Raw genomic sequence first — 19,332 nt, 5'->3', positions numbered from 1 at the left:
CATTTCATTTTAACCTAATCGATTCGTTTAATAAATCTAAATAATTTGGAAAATAATAGTATTACAGGAAAACTTTCTTAATTCAAAGTTGAGAAAAAAAACAGTGTGACCAAATGGTTCTCAATCTTTCGGTATCCGATAACAACTTATTCACATGCTTAAATATATTAAAATTAAATAATAATTAATAAGGTTAAATCATGTGGAGAATAAAAAATACCTTAATTAAGATTCATATACTAATCTCAATCTAACAGTAATATGATCTATTGCAACCATCTAAAGAGAAAAAGAAAAAAAATCTAAAAAATTTGAAAAAAAGAATGAATGACCAAAAATAAAAAATGAGAAAAGTGAGGATCGATCGAAAAATAAAAAATTAATTGTTGAACTGGTAAAAGATTCTCTCTATTCCTTATTATACAAGAGATTTAAAATTATTAATTTAACATTACTTGTTTTAAATGGAAATATAGTAAAATAATATATTATAAAGAAATAATATTTTTTTTGTTTTATAAAAGTAAATTATTAGGAAAATATACGAAAACGAAAAGTCTGGACTTGTGTATGTGATGTCGTCCTTGTCCCTCATATATCCGATAAGGTTGTGAATTTTTTTCAAAATATCGTGGATATATAAAAAAAATAGTTGAAGTTTTCATACCCTATTAATATAAAAATATATAATATCAATCAATTAAAAAATTATTAATAGAACTTTTTAAATTATTATAACTTTAAGACAATTGAAATATTTCTTCTGTGTATTCTTTTTCAGAAACATTTTTTTAGAATAATTTCTTATACTGAAATTAATTTATAGAGCAAAATCAAAGAAAATTTGTTACAAAACTTAAAATTAAAACTCACTTATTTTTTACATGAAATAAAAGTATATTTAAACTGTTTATATATAATCAATATATACAAGTTATTTCTATTAACTTTTCAGAAATATAATATTTTACCCGTGAATAAATTAATTTAACTTTCAAAAAATATTTTCAGTTTTTCTTCTAAAAAAATATAAAAAAACTTCTTCTAAAGAATACATTAGTCAGATTTTATCTATAGAGATAAATAATATGCAACTTTTTCCAAAATATTTGTGTATTCTTCACACCCATGTAGCATATTAATTCATCCATTATCTTTTAGTTTCAGTGTTTTATATGTAAGTTCATGCAAATGTAATTCTTTGTTTTTAGTTACTTGTATTAACTTTCGTATTTTTTATTTAAAATCAATTGTTTGTTAAATATTAAACATTCCTTTATCATTTTATAGAAAATATGTTCAAGACATACACTCATTGTACTTTTATTAGTTATTATCATATAATTAGAAAAAAAATGAAAATTATAAAAATTGCCTTTAAAAGTAAAAAACAAAACAAAAAATTGAAAACCAAACAAAAGAGAAAATGCGTTTGCCGGGAGTCGAACCCGGGTCTATTGCTTGGAAGGCAATTATCCTAACCGTTGGACTACAAACGCTTGTTGAATTTTCTATCACTTTTTCAGTATATAATCAATTTATTCTCTTATTTTGGTTTCTCCAAATTTGTATATAGTTGCGTCTCTACACTGCAATTTCTGAATTGGAGGGTAGAGGCATGGAGGGAATTCCTGTGAGGACTATGATACCTTCAGCTTCAACATCTCACTCTCATCATTTCCAAAGGAACACAATCATACAACTATCATCTTCTTCAACAACAACGGTTCCCACCCAAAACAGATGCTTAAGTTTTTCTGTTCGGGCCAAACTGTCTTCTTCTGATTTTCAAGGTACCCACGTAACGATTTCTGGAGAATTTTATTCAAAATATGAACTTTTATCTCTTGGCTTCATGCCACTGAATTTCAACTTTGGGGGGTTGATATAGGAATGAATGATACTATCTCTACCTCTCTGTTCATAACTTGTAACAAATTTTAATGGCACCCTGTCTTTTTAATATTTATATAACCACTATCTTTGCAAGATTGTGCTCCTTTCACATGATGATTCATTGCAGTTGACGAAGGCAATGATTTACCTATAGAACATTGACTTAACGTTTTGAATAATTATCTTGTTGGTATTATATATTTGTATATTAATGAAATTTTAAAGCGATTTTATAAGAATCATTAGTTATCGTGCATAAACTATTTTTTCTTTTATCGTAATCTATTGTATATATTAATTATTGATTATATAACTATTAACTATTTTTGCTCTAAAGTTAGGGGAGTCAAATAATATCTGAGAAAAACTTAAGTACTGATAGATTTATGTTGTTGTTTAATTACAAATCATTATATAAGTAAGTTTATTGACTTTTATAAAAATTACTTTAAAAATAGTACTGACCACAATTTGTGATTGGATGGTAGTATTAAATCTCAGTGCATAATCATTGATCTCATAGTTTTTTTTTATAGAATCTTCTCCTACAAAAAATCTCATTTTGAGGATTTATCCATTTATAAAATATATGCTGGTTGTCAAGATTGATACGGTTTACTCTTTATACAGATTCGCATTTCTTGTCACCATTTTCAACTAATCTATGATCTTAATCGATTATTCTTTAGTCACGTCATTTGCTTTAGTGTGTAAAGTATTCGTCAAATGCTTTATATTTTAATGTTGCAATTATGTGTTTGCAACTTGCAATATATTCTTAGTGTATGAAATTATTGCTATTAAACTAAATGGTTGATTTTGTTTGTCCAAGTGTGTGTTGTCTAAGTTGGCTTCATCCTATTTCTGTATCTAGTATAAGTTCAAAATTTAGCAGTTACTGATCACTTCAGTATCCTGGAATTTTGCCTTCTTTTTTTAGCTCTAGCATGAGTGATAAACACACATGAAGCTTGGTTTGACAACTTCTGTTAAATTGGCAAAACTAATCACTTTCGTATTTATTGTGTCCAATGGTTGGTAGTAACTAATATGGATTGCTTTTCACATTTTTTGGACCAAAAAGTATTTCCCTAAGTTTCCTTTCTAATTTATGAGATTGAACAGAGGTAGATGCATTGATAACTTTAATCTGTTAGTGTCTGTCACTTCTTTAATTGAAATGAAGACCTGAATGATTTCTTTTCTCTTAACGTTCAATGGTATTTATTCCTATTTTGTGACCAAACGGGGTTATGATATAATAACACATCTTTTAATAATGAAGACCTTTTCTTGGTATACCATTTCAATGAAAACTGAGAGTAGACGTTTGGTCACTAATGTTCTAATGAAGAGATTATTTTATTCATCAATCTGTAATGTTCACAGATTTTCGGAGCTATGCGAGGCCTTCACATCTTTTGCCAGCCTCTGAAGTGAAAGAGTACACAAATACATCAGTAGAAAACATTTCATCATCTCTAAAGGAGGGTGGATCCAAATCTTTATTTAGGGTCAAGTTATGTACCAGCAGCTTATATGGCTCAAGTATTAGTGACTTAAATGCTGGAATTCTCCTTTGCCTGATAGATGAAAATGGAAATTCCATATTGCAAAGAATCCCTGTGAGTTTGATGATTGATCATTCTACAGAATCAGGGGATGTGACTAATATTGACATGCTTCATTTCCAAAGAGGTTCTGCTGATGAATTCATTTTTGAGGGTCCAAAAATTGCAAGACTTGAGGCCCTCTGGGTTAGTGTTGAATCAGGTATATTATTGTTGATGATATGTTTTGCAATGATTGAAAGCTTCTGTTGACATCATCCTTGACCTACAATTTTAAAGTGTTCTTGATTAACACTCTTGTTTATCCACAAGATAAATACTTGCAACAGAGCTAGTTTTAATGCACTCTCAAATAATAGATGAAATTTATTTGAAATCTCAAAACTTTTTCGGTCTCATTATTTAATGAGTCTTTACTTCTGATTTTATAGGTTTTAATAAATTTTAACTGATAGGATAGAGTATGTTGGAAATTGTTAAAGAATGAGTTGCTTGGTAGCACTGTCTTGCGCACAAATCTGTTTTTGAGTACTGAGCAAAACATCCCTTGTGTATTGTTTGCTAGGAAGCCAGTGTACTACTATTTTCTTCTAACATCGAAAGCTCAAATTCGAGTTTTAAAAGCATTATACAACCAATATATGCTCTTTGTGAAAAATATTGACCTGTTCAAACCAAGGCTTTCTTACAACACCCTTCTTCCGTCTCTAAGGTCAGGTCAGTGGCGCCTAGGAAGTGTATCCTTAATGGTTATTAGTTATGAAGGGCAACCGTCTGGATTGGAAGATGGGGTACAAAGGTACACTGGTTTCCAGTATGACTTTCAGATTGATGATGTGTTGCTTGGTGAGGGAACTGATCTGTCCATGTTGGAATTAAGACCTACCCTTGTTACTGGCCTAGAAGGGAATGATCTCACCAGCATCTTCAACAAAGGACTTAATGACCATACCTTGCTCTCAAATCCTAATATCTCAAAGGAAGATAGCATGAGGGAATATGCAGATTTGAAGTTCTCATTGTTATTTTATGATGCTATGCTGACACTTTTTGGTACATCTGTGGCTTCCTTCTCAGCCGGGGAAAATGCTGGAATTGACTTCTTGATTGGTGGGATTGGAGGCTTCTTGTATCTGCTACTGTTGCAGAAATCTGTGGATGAATTGCCAGCTTCAGAACTAATCACCAGTGACAAGGGTAGAACTGATGCATTATTCAAGGGAGTTAAGGGTCCAATAGCAAGTGTGGCTTTGGCTCTAGGCTTGGCTGTAATTGCATCAAGGTATAGCTCTGGAGATCTTCAAGTCATGCTAACACCAAAAGATCTCATAGTTGGAATGATGGGATTTCTTGTATGTAAAGTTTCTGTGTTGTTAGCTGCATTTAAGCCTATAGCATTTGGTCCAAAGTCACCAACTGATTTGTAACATAGTACTTTTGTCTCTTGTGAAGTGGTTTATTTTTTAAACCGATTGTATCATCAATACAATGATCCATATTGTTGTATAGTGCTGATTATAAATGATTCTTATCGTAAGAGTCAATTTCATATAGAGGAGAGAAATAGGATAGATGGATTACTCCTATTTTCTATTTCCTTCTTACCAAACAATGCATAAAGGAATGAGAGGGGGAATGGGATTTTGATAAAAAAATCTCCCATTCCTTTTCATTATAATATTTCTCTCCCGTTTCTTCAATTAAAAACCAGTTAATTGTCAGTTTTAAATGCTGATAATGTTTAAGGAAACATGCTCGACATGGGAACAACATAACACTTGAAATTTTTTAAAAATTAATAAATATAACATGAACCAATAGCTTTTGTGCAAGAAAATGATCTTCGATCAGCAGCTTTTTTGCTTCCACCCACCTCAACCTATCTCTCCAACAATTAAAAAACCAATAAAAAATGGAGGACAGCAAATAATAATTAATTGACGACCGAGTAGGAAGTATGATATATCTGTAAAATTATATATTCATCTACAAAATACGGCATTTGAATTACCAAGAATTGAAGATCATTTTTTTATGATAAATGATTTTATTAAGGCATACGGTAGTTTGAGAAGCTAATTGTTTATTTTCACTCCGGTTACCCGAGTATGAATATCAGTCATCATTAAAAGCACCTTAAACTCATCATAGATGCGTCCCACTCACTCTTTTAATTCAAACTACTCATTTCCTGTAAAAACAAGACTACCTATTATAATATAATTCTCACAAGGCGGGTAAAGAATCACAAAACACTCATTAAAAGATATGTTAAAGCATTATCCATCTACAGAAACCCACCCCCTTTAATAATCCTAAATTGAGAAAAGAAAGGCCAAGAGTTGTAAATAAATAGAGAAGGAAAATTGAAAAAATAACATTAAAATTGATACATTGCAAGCTGGAATGATACACATGCCCACAATAGCATCGCCTACTGCTCAGCTTCCTCTTGGAAAGATTCAGTTATAATTCAACTAAATAACACATCCAGCGAAGCCTAACTTCGAAAATATAAGTATATCAATATGATTCATGGCTCTGATTTGGACAAGTAGATGAGCTTGCAGATTACTGCAGGGCATTAGTTGCTGTGCTGGTAACAGCAACTCAACCAAAGTAGTATCATAGGAAGTAATCAGGCGTTCTCCTGGTTACATCTGGCTCTCCCCTCCTTGGAGCCGGTTCAAACTGAGATTAAAAAGATAAAAAGTACAGATCCAATATATTGCTTAATTCAAAGCCAGCTAAAGAATATTTGGAACACCTAATAAATAAATAAAAGGAAAGCTCAACCTGAATGAATGTGTGTCCTTTGCAGTCATCAACCTCGAGAATTGATGCCATGTTCCCACAACGATAACAATAGTTAGGTGCACTAAAAATAGTAACCACCTTTTGATCCTGTAACAAGGGATTATTAATCATCCATTTACCACAACGACTGAATATAAAACCAAACCAAACTAAATGATATGAAGTATTTACATGGCCCCAGTTATATCCTTCCATAACCAGCTGGTGAGCTCTAGCAATCAGCTTCAAGTTATTGGTATGATTAAATTGCTCAGATATGTCCTACACAACAGCAATTTGCATAAGCAGTAAAAAAAGGTAATGGTGAGGTGACAGATGAAAATAATACAATCTTGTTATATGAAAAACAGGATTACCTGCCCAAAGGTATATCCAGCACCTCTAGGAGAGATGCCCCAACCACAACGATCATCCGGATCGGACCATAGAAGATCACACATAGGTCCCTCATGAGGAACTTCTTGTACGCGATCAAAATTTCGTATGTTATCGAGGGTTTCAATAGAAGGAGACAATCCACCATGAAGACAAAATATTTCAGATTCAACCTACGAAAGTTAACATATCACACACTTAAGCACCATTCAATTATTTAAAAATTGAAAAACATTGAAATATGTGAACTGCAACTGATTGAGTTGCATATCATGAAGATTACAAAAATGTAATAAGAGTTAGCTTCAGGAGCATACTTTTTAAGAAATAGATTAGAGACACAGCTTAAAAAGATGCATATTGAATTCAGAGTACCAAGAAAAAAAAACACAGAACTAGAAAAGGTTGTTAAAAGTGAATCCTACTAAGGAACAGGAAGGGAAGGGGGCAAAATATCGTAAATCATGACATTGTAACAAGGATTGTAAGATCCTACAAATTTCATAGTATGTGTATGATGCATATAAATTCACATTTTCGAAATTAAATCACCAATATAAAGCTACTTTTATATTGGATAGTAATGGTAAAATATAAGATGCTGAAGGAGAGGGAACATCAAATTCAGTCCAAAGTTTCATATAAATTCACAATTTTGTCATTATATTACTAATATATCAATCTACTTTTATATTTTGATAGTAATAATAAAAAATATAAGATGCTGAAGGAGACGGAACATAAATTCAGCCAAAGATCAAAGAGTGGTTTTATTTTAATCGAAAGGCCCAATAGCCCATTTCGTAGGTTTCAGAAACCAAAATATCAAAAGCTTCTCCTTGCTTCCATACAGAAGGAAGAGCACAAATAGATCAGGATGATGCTTCAGTCAGCTAGATCACAAACAGACCAAAGTGACTTGGGAAAAAAAAATGCAGAACTAGAAGAGTGAGTTCAAACGAGATCAAAAGGTTAGAAAAATTGGGTTCAATTGGTGTCATATGAGATGAGGTCTCGAGGATTTTTTAAAAAAAAAATGGGTAACAACTGGGCCTAGAATCTGTCAGTGACATTCAGTTTTTCTTTGACCAGGTAGCACGTGCTTCCTGGTGAGAGGGAAATTTTGAGGGGCAGTGAGATCATCCAGCAAAGTGATCAACTAATCCCACATGACACAATCTTACACGTGGACAGTCTGCCAAGGGTGCCATCAACCATTGAAACAAAATACCATAGGCCTGAGAATAATGATAATCTAACAAAATATCCCACTGTACTTTCCAAAATTATGAAATGGCGGTATACTAACCAATGCTGTCAACGGAAAGTAGTCAAACAAATCGGTAAAGATCTTCCAAACATTAGCAGTACCATACCTGTAAATCAAATAAAAACATTCAATAATACAGGATTGCACAGCTTCAAATATGCAGGTTATAAAAAGAAATAAAAACTATATAAAGGATTAAAAAAGAAGAAAAAAACAAATGCTACATGAATTTAATCATACCAAAAGATAACAACACACCAGCAAAAGACCCAGGTAACAACATGATATGAATTCCAAATCAACCTTCATTAAAAAATTAATTTGGTATATTTTATAATAATAGAATGTATACAACTTATTCACTCAGAATTGCAGGACCCGCCATTATTTGTACAGGGTCCATCAAAATTTCTTTGTTTCTTTAATTCTCATAACAAGGAATCAGCAAGTCGGTAAGGAGCAAGAAAGAGGATGCAAATCCCTAAACATAGAATGCAATTAAATCATATTTATAATCTTTATTAAATCACATCACCAATGAAGATACAGATAAAATGCCTAAGTAACTTAATTGTTTACTCCAGGAATTACACGTTGCATGTAAGTGACCCATGGATCACATCTCAAAGCTTAACAATCTGAATTAACCCTAAGTTAACTGCCAGTGAAAACCTTAACTACAAGAGTGATATTGCAATGTTTTCTGATACTGAAAGTTTATCGAAGTACAAGTCTCTGATACCTAGTAGAGAGCCAAATAATACTTTTTTTTTATCAATGTCTATTGGGATAAAGGCTGTTGTTGTAATTGTTGCTATCATTAATTGGGGAATAAAAAAATAACTCCTTAAAAATATGCTAAAAATTGAGATTTTATACATCAAGCTCTACAAAGGGAAAAACAATTACCATTTTCATAATCATTTTTAGCTCACCTATGTGACACACGTCCAAAAAAAAAAAGTAAACTAAATCTGTAACGGATAACAGGAAAGGAATACACGTTCATTACAGTGCTAACGGTAAGAAATAAAAAAAATTTAAAAATTGTCTAAGAAAAAAAAATGATCCCATACAAATGTTAACTTAAACAAAAGCACCCTATAAATAATGAATTTAGTAGGTACTCACTTCCGCAGGCACTCATCATAAAACCCATAAACTTGAGTAATCTGCAACAAAAAGCATCAGCCATTACCATTCAAAGCTAAAAACATGCAAAAAACTAAACAAACAATTAAGACGATGCTGTACACAGTACTATAGTCAGTTGCTTAAAAGAAGTTCTAACTATAACTACTTCCTGGAAGTAATGGTATCATTTTTTTAAGAAAAGCTTATTTTGGTTCATGAGATACAAAATAATTTCCTAAAGATGAACGTATGAAAGCATTCAATTCGCAGCAATATGAACTTACAGTAGTATATTGACAAGGAAAATCTGTCAAGAACTCAATTGTCACTGACTATGCCTCCAAGTACAAAAATAGGATTTTAATCTAATATGTAATTCACTAATCTCATAAGGTCACATGATTTTAAAACAACAAACCTGGCGACTTTCATGATTTCCCCTCAGAATGGTGATACGTTGGCGATAACGCACTTTAAGGGCAACCAAAAGCTGCAGCATTATTTTGGAATTAGCACCAAAAATGTTACAAAATAAGCACCATATGGAAGTAAAATAAACACCATCTTTGATATGCAATTAAAAAAATGTATAGTTCATAGGAAGTGGATTTTAAACTTAATTTAACCACACAAAATCAAGTTGTAATGTGAGGTTTGTACTCAATTCTATACTATACTTTGGTCACACATCCGAACATGAAAATGTCTAAACCCTAAACCCAAAAGAACCTGTTAGGATAAGCTTTGATATCATCCTAGGAAATAGACTTCAAGTCTAACTCAATCTCACAAACATTGGCTTGTAAGGTGGTGTTTGCATTTACTTATATAGTATAATTTAGTCATATCTCTAGTCGATGTAGGATCTCCAACAATAGTTATAGTCCAGAAAAAAAAGTTTCCAGATAAAAAACAACTGCTGATAAACTAAATAATTATCTACTCCTCTAAGCATATATCAAATCACAAATACAAATCAAGTTTGGTCACTTAGCCAAAGGCCAATGACATTTCACTAAAACATCCTAAACAAGTAATCACACATGACTTATGAAAAGTAAATAACAACAAAAAATACTTCCTAATGGAGTTGAACTCTCGAAAAATAACAAAGTACAATAGTTCATATTTACCGTAACAGTTTCGACAGAATAATAGCCACGGTCAACGTAATCTCCCATGAACAAGTAATTTGTATCTGGACACTACCAACAAAAAATAGTGACTAGAAATCAGTACATTATTAATAAATTTCATATTTCAACTAGAAGCAAGAAATATATTCAAATCTGCATAGAGGAGAGCTTACAAATAATGATTCAGCCAAGAAAAAAATAAACACAACACATTTGTTTTCAGATTTGAAATAAGATACCGAGAAGCTGAGTAATAAAACTGATTTAGCTTGTTTCTCAGTTAAAAATAAAACTTTTGGGCAGCTGTATTAGAAATTAAGAATCAGATAAAACTCCACCTAGTGTCATGGACAACAAATAAAACACAGCCATGCTTTCTGAATAATATACCAAGAAAAGAAAACTTCTCAGAGTAAATAACTTCGAATGTGGCATTTCATGACTTTCCATTCCAGTGTATTACTATTACCAATACAAATCAAGTACAATAATTACTCGCTAAGTACATGCTTACAAATTTAAGTGTGGGTCAAGTAATTTTAGACTAAGAGAAACTCCAAAAGAATTTTTCTATTGTATTGCTGCTACCCAAATTCCAAATCACAATACAGCATCTGGCAACTAGAAGGACTACACTGTTGTGGAAATTTAATTGAGAAGAGTGTTTTACTATGGCATAAGAAACAAACAAACCTAATTTCACAATACAACATGAAAGCCACAAAGAATTTCATGATTTCCAAGTACTATTTATCTCAAACACATAAACAAGATCTATGTAATCAAGTCATCGTAATAGATAATGTTGAATATAAAACCAGCTATCATAAAAAAATACCTTCCCTCCAATGCGAAAAAGCTCTGCAAGATCATGGAATTGCCCATGAATATCACCACAAATTGTAACAGGACTTTTCACAGGCTGCAATAATAGGTGAATGAAAAATCCTTTTAGTTTTTTTCATTTATTCAAAAATCATCGGGAGTTGAAGTCCTATGAAGAAACTCATAAACTCATAAAACAAAATAGAAGACCATCATAAAGGGTGGTTAATGAGAACTTAACAGATAACGGTCACAAAATGAAAGGAAAAGGGGAACAAAGACAATGTTGGTGCAATAAACTAATTCAAAGAAAAATCCCTAAACATATAAACTATACATGCTGACAAATCATAAAAAATAGACAGACCTGGACATTGCTCTCTTCCATCAAAATCTCTTTTGCCTTATCACACAAGACCCTTACCTGCATACACAAGTGCCACATAAAATGAAAGTTGGGTCACTAAATAAGAAAGAATCACAACACTCTCATTGAAAAGGCTATTTACAGGGAGTAGACTAAAAACAAACAAATAATGGAATACATTTAAAAAAAAACTGCAATATTTTTAATGGGTTTTGCTAAGCCATGGAAATACAACACAGTTGGTCATAAATCATAATCAAAACAAACCAATCTAAACTGGGGAAAAACTTTGAATATAGCTTATTACATGTAGTTATGTTTTGTTCTCTTTTAACAAAAACAATTTACTTTCTGCATCTTTTGGTTTTCTTTTATGAAAGTAAATCAACCTAACTCGTATATTAATCAAGTTCGCATGCATTCCCTTCTTTAGATTAAGATGAAAACATAGGTAGATATGGGGAGTCAGAGTGTTTGAAATGCAGCTAGATATACAAATTGCATGATATTTCTGTCAGAATTTTGTCATAGCCAGTATGCAGTTAATTGGGCCACAGACTAGAAAAGGTGAAGTTGGATCATTATTTCAAAACAAAACAAACTGGTTGGGAGTCATTGGTTAGGTTTAGTAGACCAATCGAAACCAATTTGATTTGTTTCCAAATAGGAAAAATTAATTGGTTCAGTTTGGAGGACATTTTTCCCCAAAACAAAAAAGAGTTGTCAATGCGGTATAGCTCCGTGAAGTGCCCATCTCCAAAATGCAACAGCAAGATAGTGGATGAGAATGATATAGCATAATAGTGTGAAGGAAGATGACTTCTATAGTGAAAATTGTGAATGCAATATTGAATATAAAAAAACTACCCAAAAATTCAAGGCATGTTTATCAAAAATCTGATAAAAGGCCATATTCATCAAAAGTCAGTCTAGACTAGATATATAAGCAGAAGTTGTGTAAAACAAAGGAAACAGAACAAAGACTAAAAAAGCGAAAACAGGGGCTGAGTTTGCTCGAACTGAACAGGTGTAGACATTAATCAAATGTTTGGACCATAATTATCCTTCATAAATACCAGCATGGAGTGGCCAACCACGAAAATGCTATAGCAGATTTTTTTATAATGGATGGAAAGATTTTGTTTAAAAACCAAAAATTCCTGATTCAGAAAAAACAGTTCAAGTTTTAAAATCACAAAAGAGAAGTCCCAAAAATCAGTGGCAGTAATAAGAAAGGTAGATAAATAAATAAATAAAAACACAAGGATTTCATCATGTTCCAAATCGTGACTTCTAGAGGTGTGAATTTGCCGGTAAAAGGACCTGACCTCAGTGAGAAGCAAAAACACAACACAACAGATAAAGTCATCTGAGGATCCTCTAACCCCACATAACCATAACAGCAGGTTGTTGCTAGTAACTTTGTCAAAAAGGAAAATTGTTCTGAACCCACAAACTTAGATAGCACTTTCTTCTAAATCCCACCCATCAACATACTTATGGTCGTAGCTGTAGCCATGACTTGGTTAACATTCCCAAAAGCTCTGCCTAAATTTCTTTAAAATACAATTCCAACAAACCAAAGACAAAATGGAAAACTAACCAATCATCTAGCATAGAGACATCGTAACCCGTAAACACAACTCCATGGATCAGCAAACTACAAACAAATCCAACCACCCTAACTTATTGTGATGAAAATAAATCTTGTACTCTCTACTTCTTACAAACTCAGGATTCAAATCACTGTTCTTAACTTTCAGAATTAATAGGAAGCATTCATTCAATAGCCCTTGTTCCTCTCCCTATCGTATGAAACCAGTGCTCCCCGTACAAATCATATAAAATCATAAAATTTTATGATCAAGCAATACACAAGCATATAGAAATATATGTTTTCCAAAATTTCAAATAATCCTAAGCCAATGCTAACAATGCAGAAACAACAACATTAATTGTCACCAATTGATTTAGGTCTAAAACTGAAAATCACAATAAAATGATATGCCCAAGATAAATTAAAAACCTTAATCACTAGCAGAATTTCTACAAATCTGACGGAGTTTTCAAACAAAAATGCGCATTCCAAACACCATTACAATCCAAGAAGAAGCCAGATTTCACGAAAGAAAAACCGGTTCAAATTCGCTGCGGATCGATAAGTAAAAGGCAATTCCAACAAAAGGCACAAAAGCGATTAAGAAATTTACCGGATCCAGAGGTTGCATTTGAAAAAAAAAAGGAGTAGAAAGCAGAAAAAATAAACTGTCTGAACGTTACCTCTTGCTCGGACAAGGGTTTGCACTGCATGAGCTGAGAAATCTGTTCATCGAGGTTTCCATGTGAATTCGAAGGCACCGAATCCATGCTCTAGTACTCCACCTCCTAGCCTTGCCTCGCTGAGGTCGTTGATGAATATCCTCTCACCGAATCGATGGAAACCCTAGATCTCACTAGGAAAACCCCTTTTGCCTTTTCGGTTTGTGTTTGATGTTTCTGGTTCTTAGAAAGAGAGCGAGAGAGAGAGAGGAGAGAGAGGAGAGAGAAAGAGAGGTGAAGGGTGGTGGTGGTGAAGAAACCAAAGCCTAGGAGGCTCCGTGTGCTCGTTTTGTTCGATGACCACTCCTTTTTCGGGGGCAAAATTGAAATTACACATAATTAAAACTTCACATTTAGATTTTAAATATTGCAAAGTTCTTTTAATTAAAAAGCACCAACTTTAGGTGTAGTTTTTCATACTTTTTGTTGTTAATTAAAATTTGAGATTTTGAGAATATTAAAGTCATATTAAATGTCCATGAGAACTAGAATTTTAATGTATGGATCATATTTTAACGGACAAATATCTAGATTATAATTGAGTTTATAATAAATATTTTAAACAAAGTTATGTTTGATTATTAAATATTTTAAAATATATAAAATAATCTTAAAGTAAGATAAAACAAAGTCAATTGAACGGGTCACAAAATTAAAAAAAAAAACTTAAATATATAAGTAAAAATAAAATAAGAATAATTTGGTATATTTGAGATGAGATTTTTTGTTGGCTAATTATATGAATAGTGTACAAAATAACTAACATTAATTGATGTTGTTTGAAATTAAAGGTCAATTTATTTCTCGAGTTGGGGGTACATGTTCCGCAATATTATTTGCTTAAATATATATATATATATATATATATATATATATTATTAAAATAAATTTTAATTTAATAAAAATTAACTAGATTTTATATTTTCAGAAAAGAAAAAATAATCTGTAAGTTTATAAAAAACTTAACTCTAAATGAAGTTTTTATTTAAATATATATATATATTTTTTTTTTAAATGCATATAATTAAGAATAAAATATAAATATGAAATGTGTATATGGAAGAATAATTTATATATTGTTATAAAAATATATGTAATTTACAATTAAATAAAATAATTTTAAAAGAATGAGTAAGCTTCAAATTTGTATGAAAAAAAAAATATAAACTTACTGCAGAGTATTTGAAATACGTGCGCACAAGTTGTTTATATTATTTTTCTAATTTTAAAATATAATTAAGAATAAAAAAAATATGAAATTTGTATAAAATGAAGAATCTTATTACAGATTGAAGATTGATATAGAAATATATGTAATTTAAATAAAAAATAATTTTGAAAAAATAACTAAATTACAATTTTGTAAAAGTAAAAATCCAACATGAAAATTTGTATAAAAAAAATAAACCTATTATAAAGTAATTGAAGTCTCTGTTAGTTTTAAAACAATTATATATATAAAGTCGTGTTTTTTAGCTAGATTTTCTTAAAAAAATAAAATTATTACATAATGTTTTTGAAGCGCGACTTTAAATTTCATATTCTATCCATGAAATTTGTGTTTGGTTTCATTTTGGTAAAACTTTTAAAATTTACTTATTTCAGTAAATTTCTTAAAAAAAATACCATTTTGGTAAATTAGCTCAGTATTTATTTATAACAGATTAAAAAAAACTTGTTGTTAGTCAATAACCGATTATTTTCGTATTTGGTGATGTGATTACGTAGACAAATCTTCATTATTGTTATTATTGAATTCGGACTAAATATTATAGTTCAACATGGTAAGGTAAGGGGAAAAAATAAGTAATTCAAAATGATGTGTTGTACAAATGTGTTGAAATAAAAAGTTACATTTAATAATGTAATAGCAAGCACACATGGTTTATTCTTAAAAAGACCAAACATGTGCATACTAGATATGTCTTTAAAATTATTTTTGAAACTTTCATATATATATATATATATATATTCTTTCTTCATTATTTTTTTTCAATTTTTCTTTCTATTTTTTTCTCTTTTTTACATTTAAATTTTATCATGTAACAAATCACATGTTATAAGGGTTTTTATTTTATCAAATTTCAATTTGAAGTAAATGTGGTTTTACTTTGTGTGATAAAGATAAGAGAGTAAAGTGATGCAGAGAGACAGAGGAGAAACTCTTGGTGGAGAGAGCCTGAGTGAAAAAAGATGATGGTGTAGAGGAAGGCGAAAGCTATGAAAGAAAAACTGTGAAAAAAAATTTCTACCTCATGATACCATGTGATAAAGATGAGAGAGAAGATAAAAGGTTTGATATAAAACTGAAGTATCTTATTGTGTTAACATAGTAGTTATATATATACAGGGTACCATGGAAAATATACATAGGTTAAGTATCGGTACCCTTAACACTTTAAAATATTTATCAGTCATTTTTATGTTATTATTTATAGTGTGTTTTTTTGTTGATTTTATCAATTGAGAAAATTGATCATCTCAACTAATTTAATTTTTTTATTGAAATTTGGAATTGTTTGTTTACTTTAAACTAGGTTCTTAAGATTTTAGTGTCACCTTACTTTTTCACAATTTCTTAAAGTGTAAGTAACTTTCAAGAAAATTATTTTTGCGGGATTTGTTAAGAAAGTAGTGAATACTAAAAATTCTCTCTTATCAAGTTTAGGTTGAATTTGATATTTTTATTTAAATAAAAAATTTCATGTATAGTTGGAATGTAAAGGTTGGGTTTGAGGAGAAATATAAAAACTGAATAGTCATATGGGATTTGAATTTGGATATTTGTATGTAAGGGTTGATCAAAATCTTATAGTGAGGTTTAACTTTTGATAAGAGAATAATTTTTAGTTATATCAAATAAAGGTAAGGTGGGATTGAATGGATAATTTGGTTTCAAAATTGTACTTAAAACTTGAGTTTTGGTTGAAATGGTCAAATTGGTTTATGTTATTTAATGTATGGTGAAATGACCAAGTTAATTTGTTTAAGAGTGAAAGTAATTTAAATGACATGAAATAAGAATATTTTATTATTTAAGTTAAAAAGTTTATAAATAAATAAAGTTAATTATTCAAATTTCATTTTACAAAAATTACTATATTTCTAAATCACATATTCTTTGACTTCTTTCCATATATGAAATAGTTATTCATTCTTTCATAAATCTAAGTCCACCTCAAAGATCTTATGGGAGAGTAAAATGTTTTTGTCCGATCATAAGTTGTTTTTAGTAAGTTTCTCTTGCCTTTTTCTTTTCTTCAGTTAGATTTATTATTGTAAGCAAACATTTGGCTATACAAGCATACCTTTGAGTGAGCAAGCAAAATGGTGGCTTGATGAATTCAAACATGTGCTTAATTCATCAAGTGAGTAAACTGGTGACTGAACGAAAACATGTTTTCCAAACTTTGAAAAAACATTTATTTTAAATGTTTCTAAATGTTATAATTATTTTTATATCAGCAAATTGTTTTATTTTATCAACATATTATACTTTAATGTTATTATAATGTGATGAAGGATGAATTTGAAATTTATTATTATTTAAATTGAGTTGAAATGGGTATGAATAAGAATGTATGGTGTTAAATATGTGATATGACATGTGGTACATTCTAGACACATTTACTTTTAGGGAGAAAAATACTATGTTGAGATTTATGTTATATATTGAAATTTGGATTCCAAAGAAGATATTATGACTCTATTGATATTAGATTCACATAGAGAAAAAATTTAGGTGATTAGACTCCAAGAAAGTTTCTATGACCTAGTATGCAATATGAAAAATAATTGTCTATAGTAAGTCATATGAATTCACCTTAGTTACAAGTTAACTTTAAAATCTCACTAATGCAATCTTTCTAAATTTTTATTTTTTACACATATAAACTTATGTTAATTTTCTTTTTCTTCTTTATAAAAAATTAGATAGTATCTCATCCAAACATGTCTTTATTGCCGTAAAGATTAATTCATTTCACAAAGTTTAATATAAAATATTTTACCAATATAAATGGAAGAAAAAGATGCTACACGATCAAAAAATATATTTTTGTTAAATTAAATAAGCCATTTCTTTAGTATTTTGATGTGGTATCTTTCATGGTTTGTGACATTATCAAATTAATCAAACTAGTATTATAAACTAATAAATCAATTAACTTAATATGATAAACTATTGTGTATAATTTAAAAAAACGTAAAGGTCTATATTGATATAGTTTTATCAAATTATATAAAACTATTATTTTTAGTTAGTTCTCAACCTTAAAAAATATATGATACATTTGAATAATAAAACCTTTAAAAATAATTGTATACTTACTAGTTAACTATCAATATTCTGGAATATTTATTAACTCTTATTAACATTGTTAATAGTTACATATTTAATATTAGTGTAGCATGAATTAAAATTAAGTTTTTCAAAGCCAAATATTTAATAATTATATTTTTATTTTATTAAGGTAGTGAGATTTAATCTTAATTCAACTTTATAAAATCAATTTACTAGGATGAAGTTTGTCCCTTATTTATATATTATAAATTGATCTCATCTCTAATCGATGTGAAGTTTTAATAACTTTGATATCATATTATAAGTGATTGTGATACATGAATAATTTTAATCTAACTGTTCTTACAAGATTGAATATCCAAATATCTCCTATCAAACTCTTCAATCTTCAAGTCCTTTGTCTCGGTTTGTCTTCCTCTCGTTCACTATGGTATGGGGGGAGTACCTACAAATTCACTCCAACACTCAAGTCATATGTAGTTATACTTGGATAACAAGTTTAGGATTAAAATAACATTACCTTTTACCTTAAAGACCCCCTCCTATTTAATAGTTTTTCAACGAGCTCTTCCCCAAAGAAGGATTAACGCTTTAAATGTGTAATCAACTTTTACTTTCTAATTACCATGGACTTAATCATGTCCTTCCGGGCTGAGAAGTCGAGTACTCAGCATGCAAGCTAAAATGTATGCGATTAACGGTGATTCGGTCAATGACTTCTTGATCTAATGACCCCGGTAGTAAACCATATTAAGGAAAAAAGGAAATCAAATAATTCATTAAATTAATATGGATGTAGTTTGCATAAAAAAGAAGGTTATATATAATAACAAACATACTAACAAGATGAAAATAATAATAATAATAATAATAATAGATTATAATTTATATAATATCTAATTATATTTTTTATTCTAATAAAATTGAAATCTCACATTGATTTATAATATATAAGTGGAATAAACCTCACACTACTGAGTTAGTTTTGTGAGGTCGAGTTAGTTTTAAATTTCACTACCTTAATATGGTATTAGAACTAATTAGAATTATCGAACACCTTGATTTCTATTTACAATGTCCCCTTCTATATGAGAAAATGTGTTGAAAATCCTTACAATATACAAGTGGAAGCAAAAATCCCACCTTACTCATTTAGATTTAATAAACTTTATTTTAAATTATAATAATTTGGATAAAAAAAATATTAATTTATTTTGATCAATTATAAATTTAATAAAAGAAACAATTCAATTTAATCCATTCAATAAAAATTCAATTAATCTATTACCACTTTTTATGGTAGAAATTCATCCATAAAA

At 29.9% G+C, this 19,332-nt stretch overlaps 2 protein-coding genes and 1 non-coding gene across 3 annotated transcripts; 1 reads left to right on the top strand and 2 right to left on the bottom strand.

The window, feature by feature from the left end:
• Positions 1–1,427: 1,427 nt before the first annotated feature.
• TRNAG-UCC (transfer RNA glycine (anticodon UCC)) lies at positions 1,428–1,499 on the bottom strand. Its single transcript has one exon. It is a non-coding gene; the product is annotated as a tRNA-Gly (tRNA).
• A 68-nt stretch (positions 1,500–1,567) lies between these two features.
• LOC137812102 (uncharacterized) lies at positions 1,568–5,004 on the top strand. The gene is made up of 3 exons (XM_068613997.1): positions 1,568–1,793; positions 3,286–3,669; positions 4,185–5,004. The coding sequence occupies exons 1-3, from the start codon at positions 1,619–1,621 to the stop codon at positions 4,892–4,894; spliced, it is 1,269 nt and encodes a 422-aa protein (XP_068470098.1). The 5' UTR covers positions 1,568–1,618; the 3' UTR covers positions 4,895–5,004.
• A 701-nt stretch (positions 5,005–5,705) lies between these two features.
• LOC137812103 (serine/threonine-protein phosphatase PP2A catalytic subunit) lies at positions 5,706–14,047 on the bottom strand. Its single transcript, XM_068613998.1, has 11 exons — positions 13,672–14,047; positions 11,392–11,448; positions 11,038–11,121; positions 10,197–10,268; positions 9,482–9,553; positions 9,061–9,101; positions 7,969–8,035; positions 6,641–6,832; positions 6,456–6,545; positions 6,264–6,371; positions 5,706–6,158 (listed from the first exon to the last, which is right to left on the bottom strand). Exons 1-11 carry the CDS (start codon positions 13,756–13,758, stop codon positions 6,093–6,095), a joined length of 936 nt encoding a protein of 311 aa, XP_068470099.1. The 5' UTR covers positions 13,759–14,047; the 3' UTR covers positions 5,706–6,092.
• Between the last annotated feature and the right edge of the window lie 5,285 nt (positions 14,048–19,332).

The sequence above is a fragment of the Phaseolus vulgaris genome, chromosome 2 (genome assembly GCF_000499845.2).
Source record: "Phaseolus vulgaris cultivar G19833 chromosome 2, P. vulgaris v2.0, whole genome shotgun sequence".
In the NCBI taxonomy this organism is placed as follows: Eukaryota; Viridiplantae; Streptophyta; class Magnoliopsida; order Fabales; family Fabaceae; genus Phaseolus; species Phaseolus vulgaris.
This window is presented reverse-complemented; position numbering and strand designations above follow the sequence as displayed.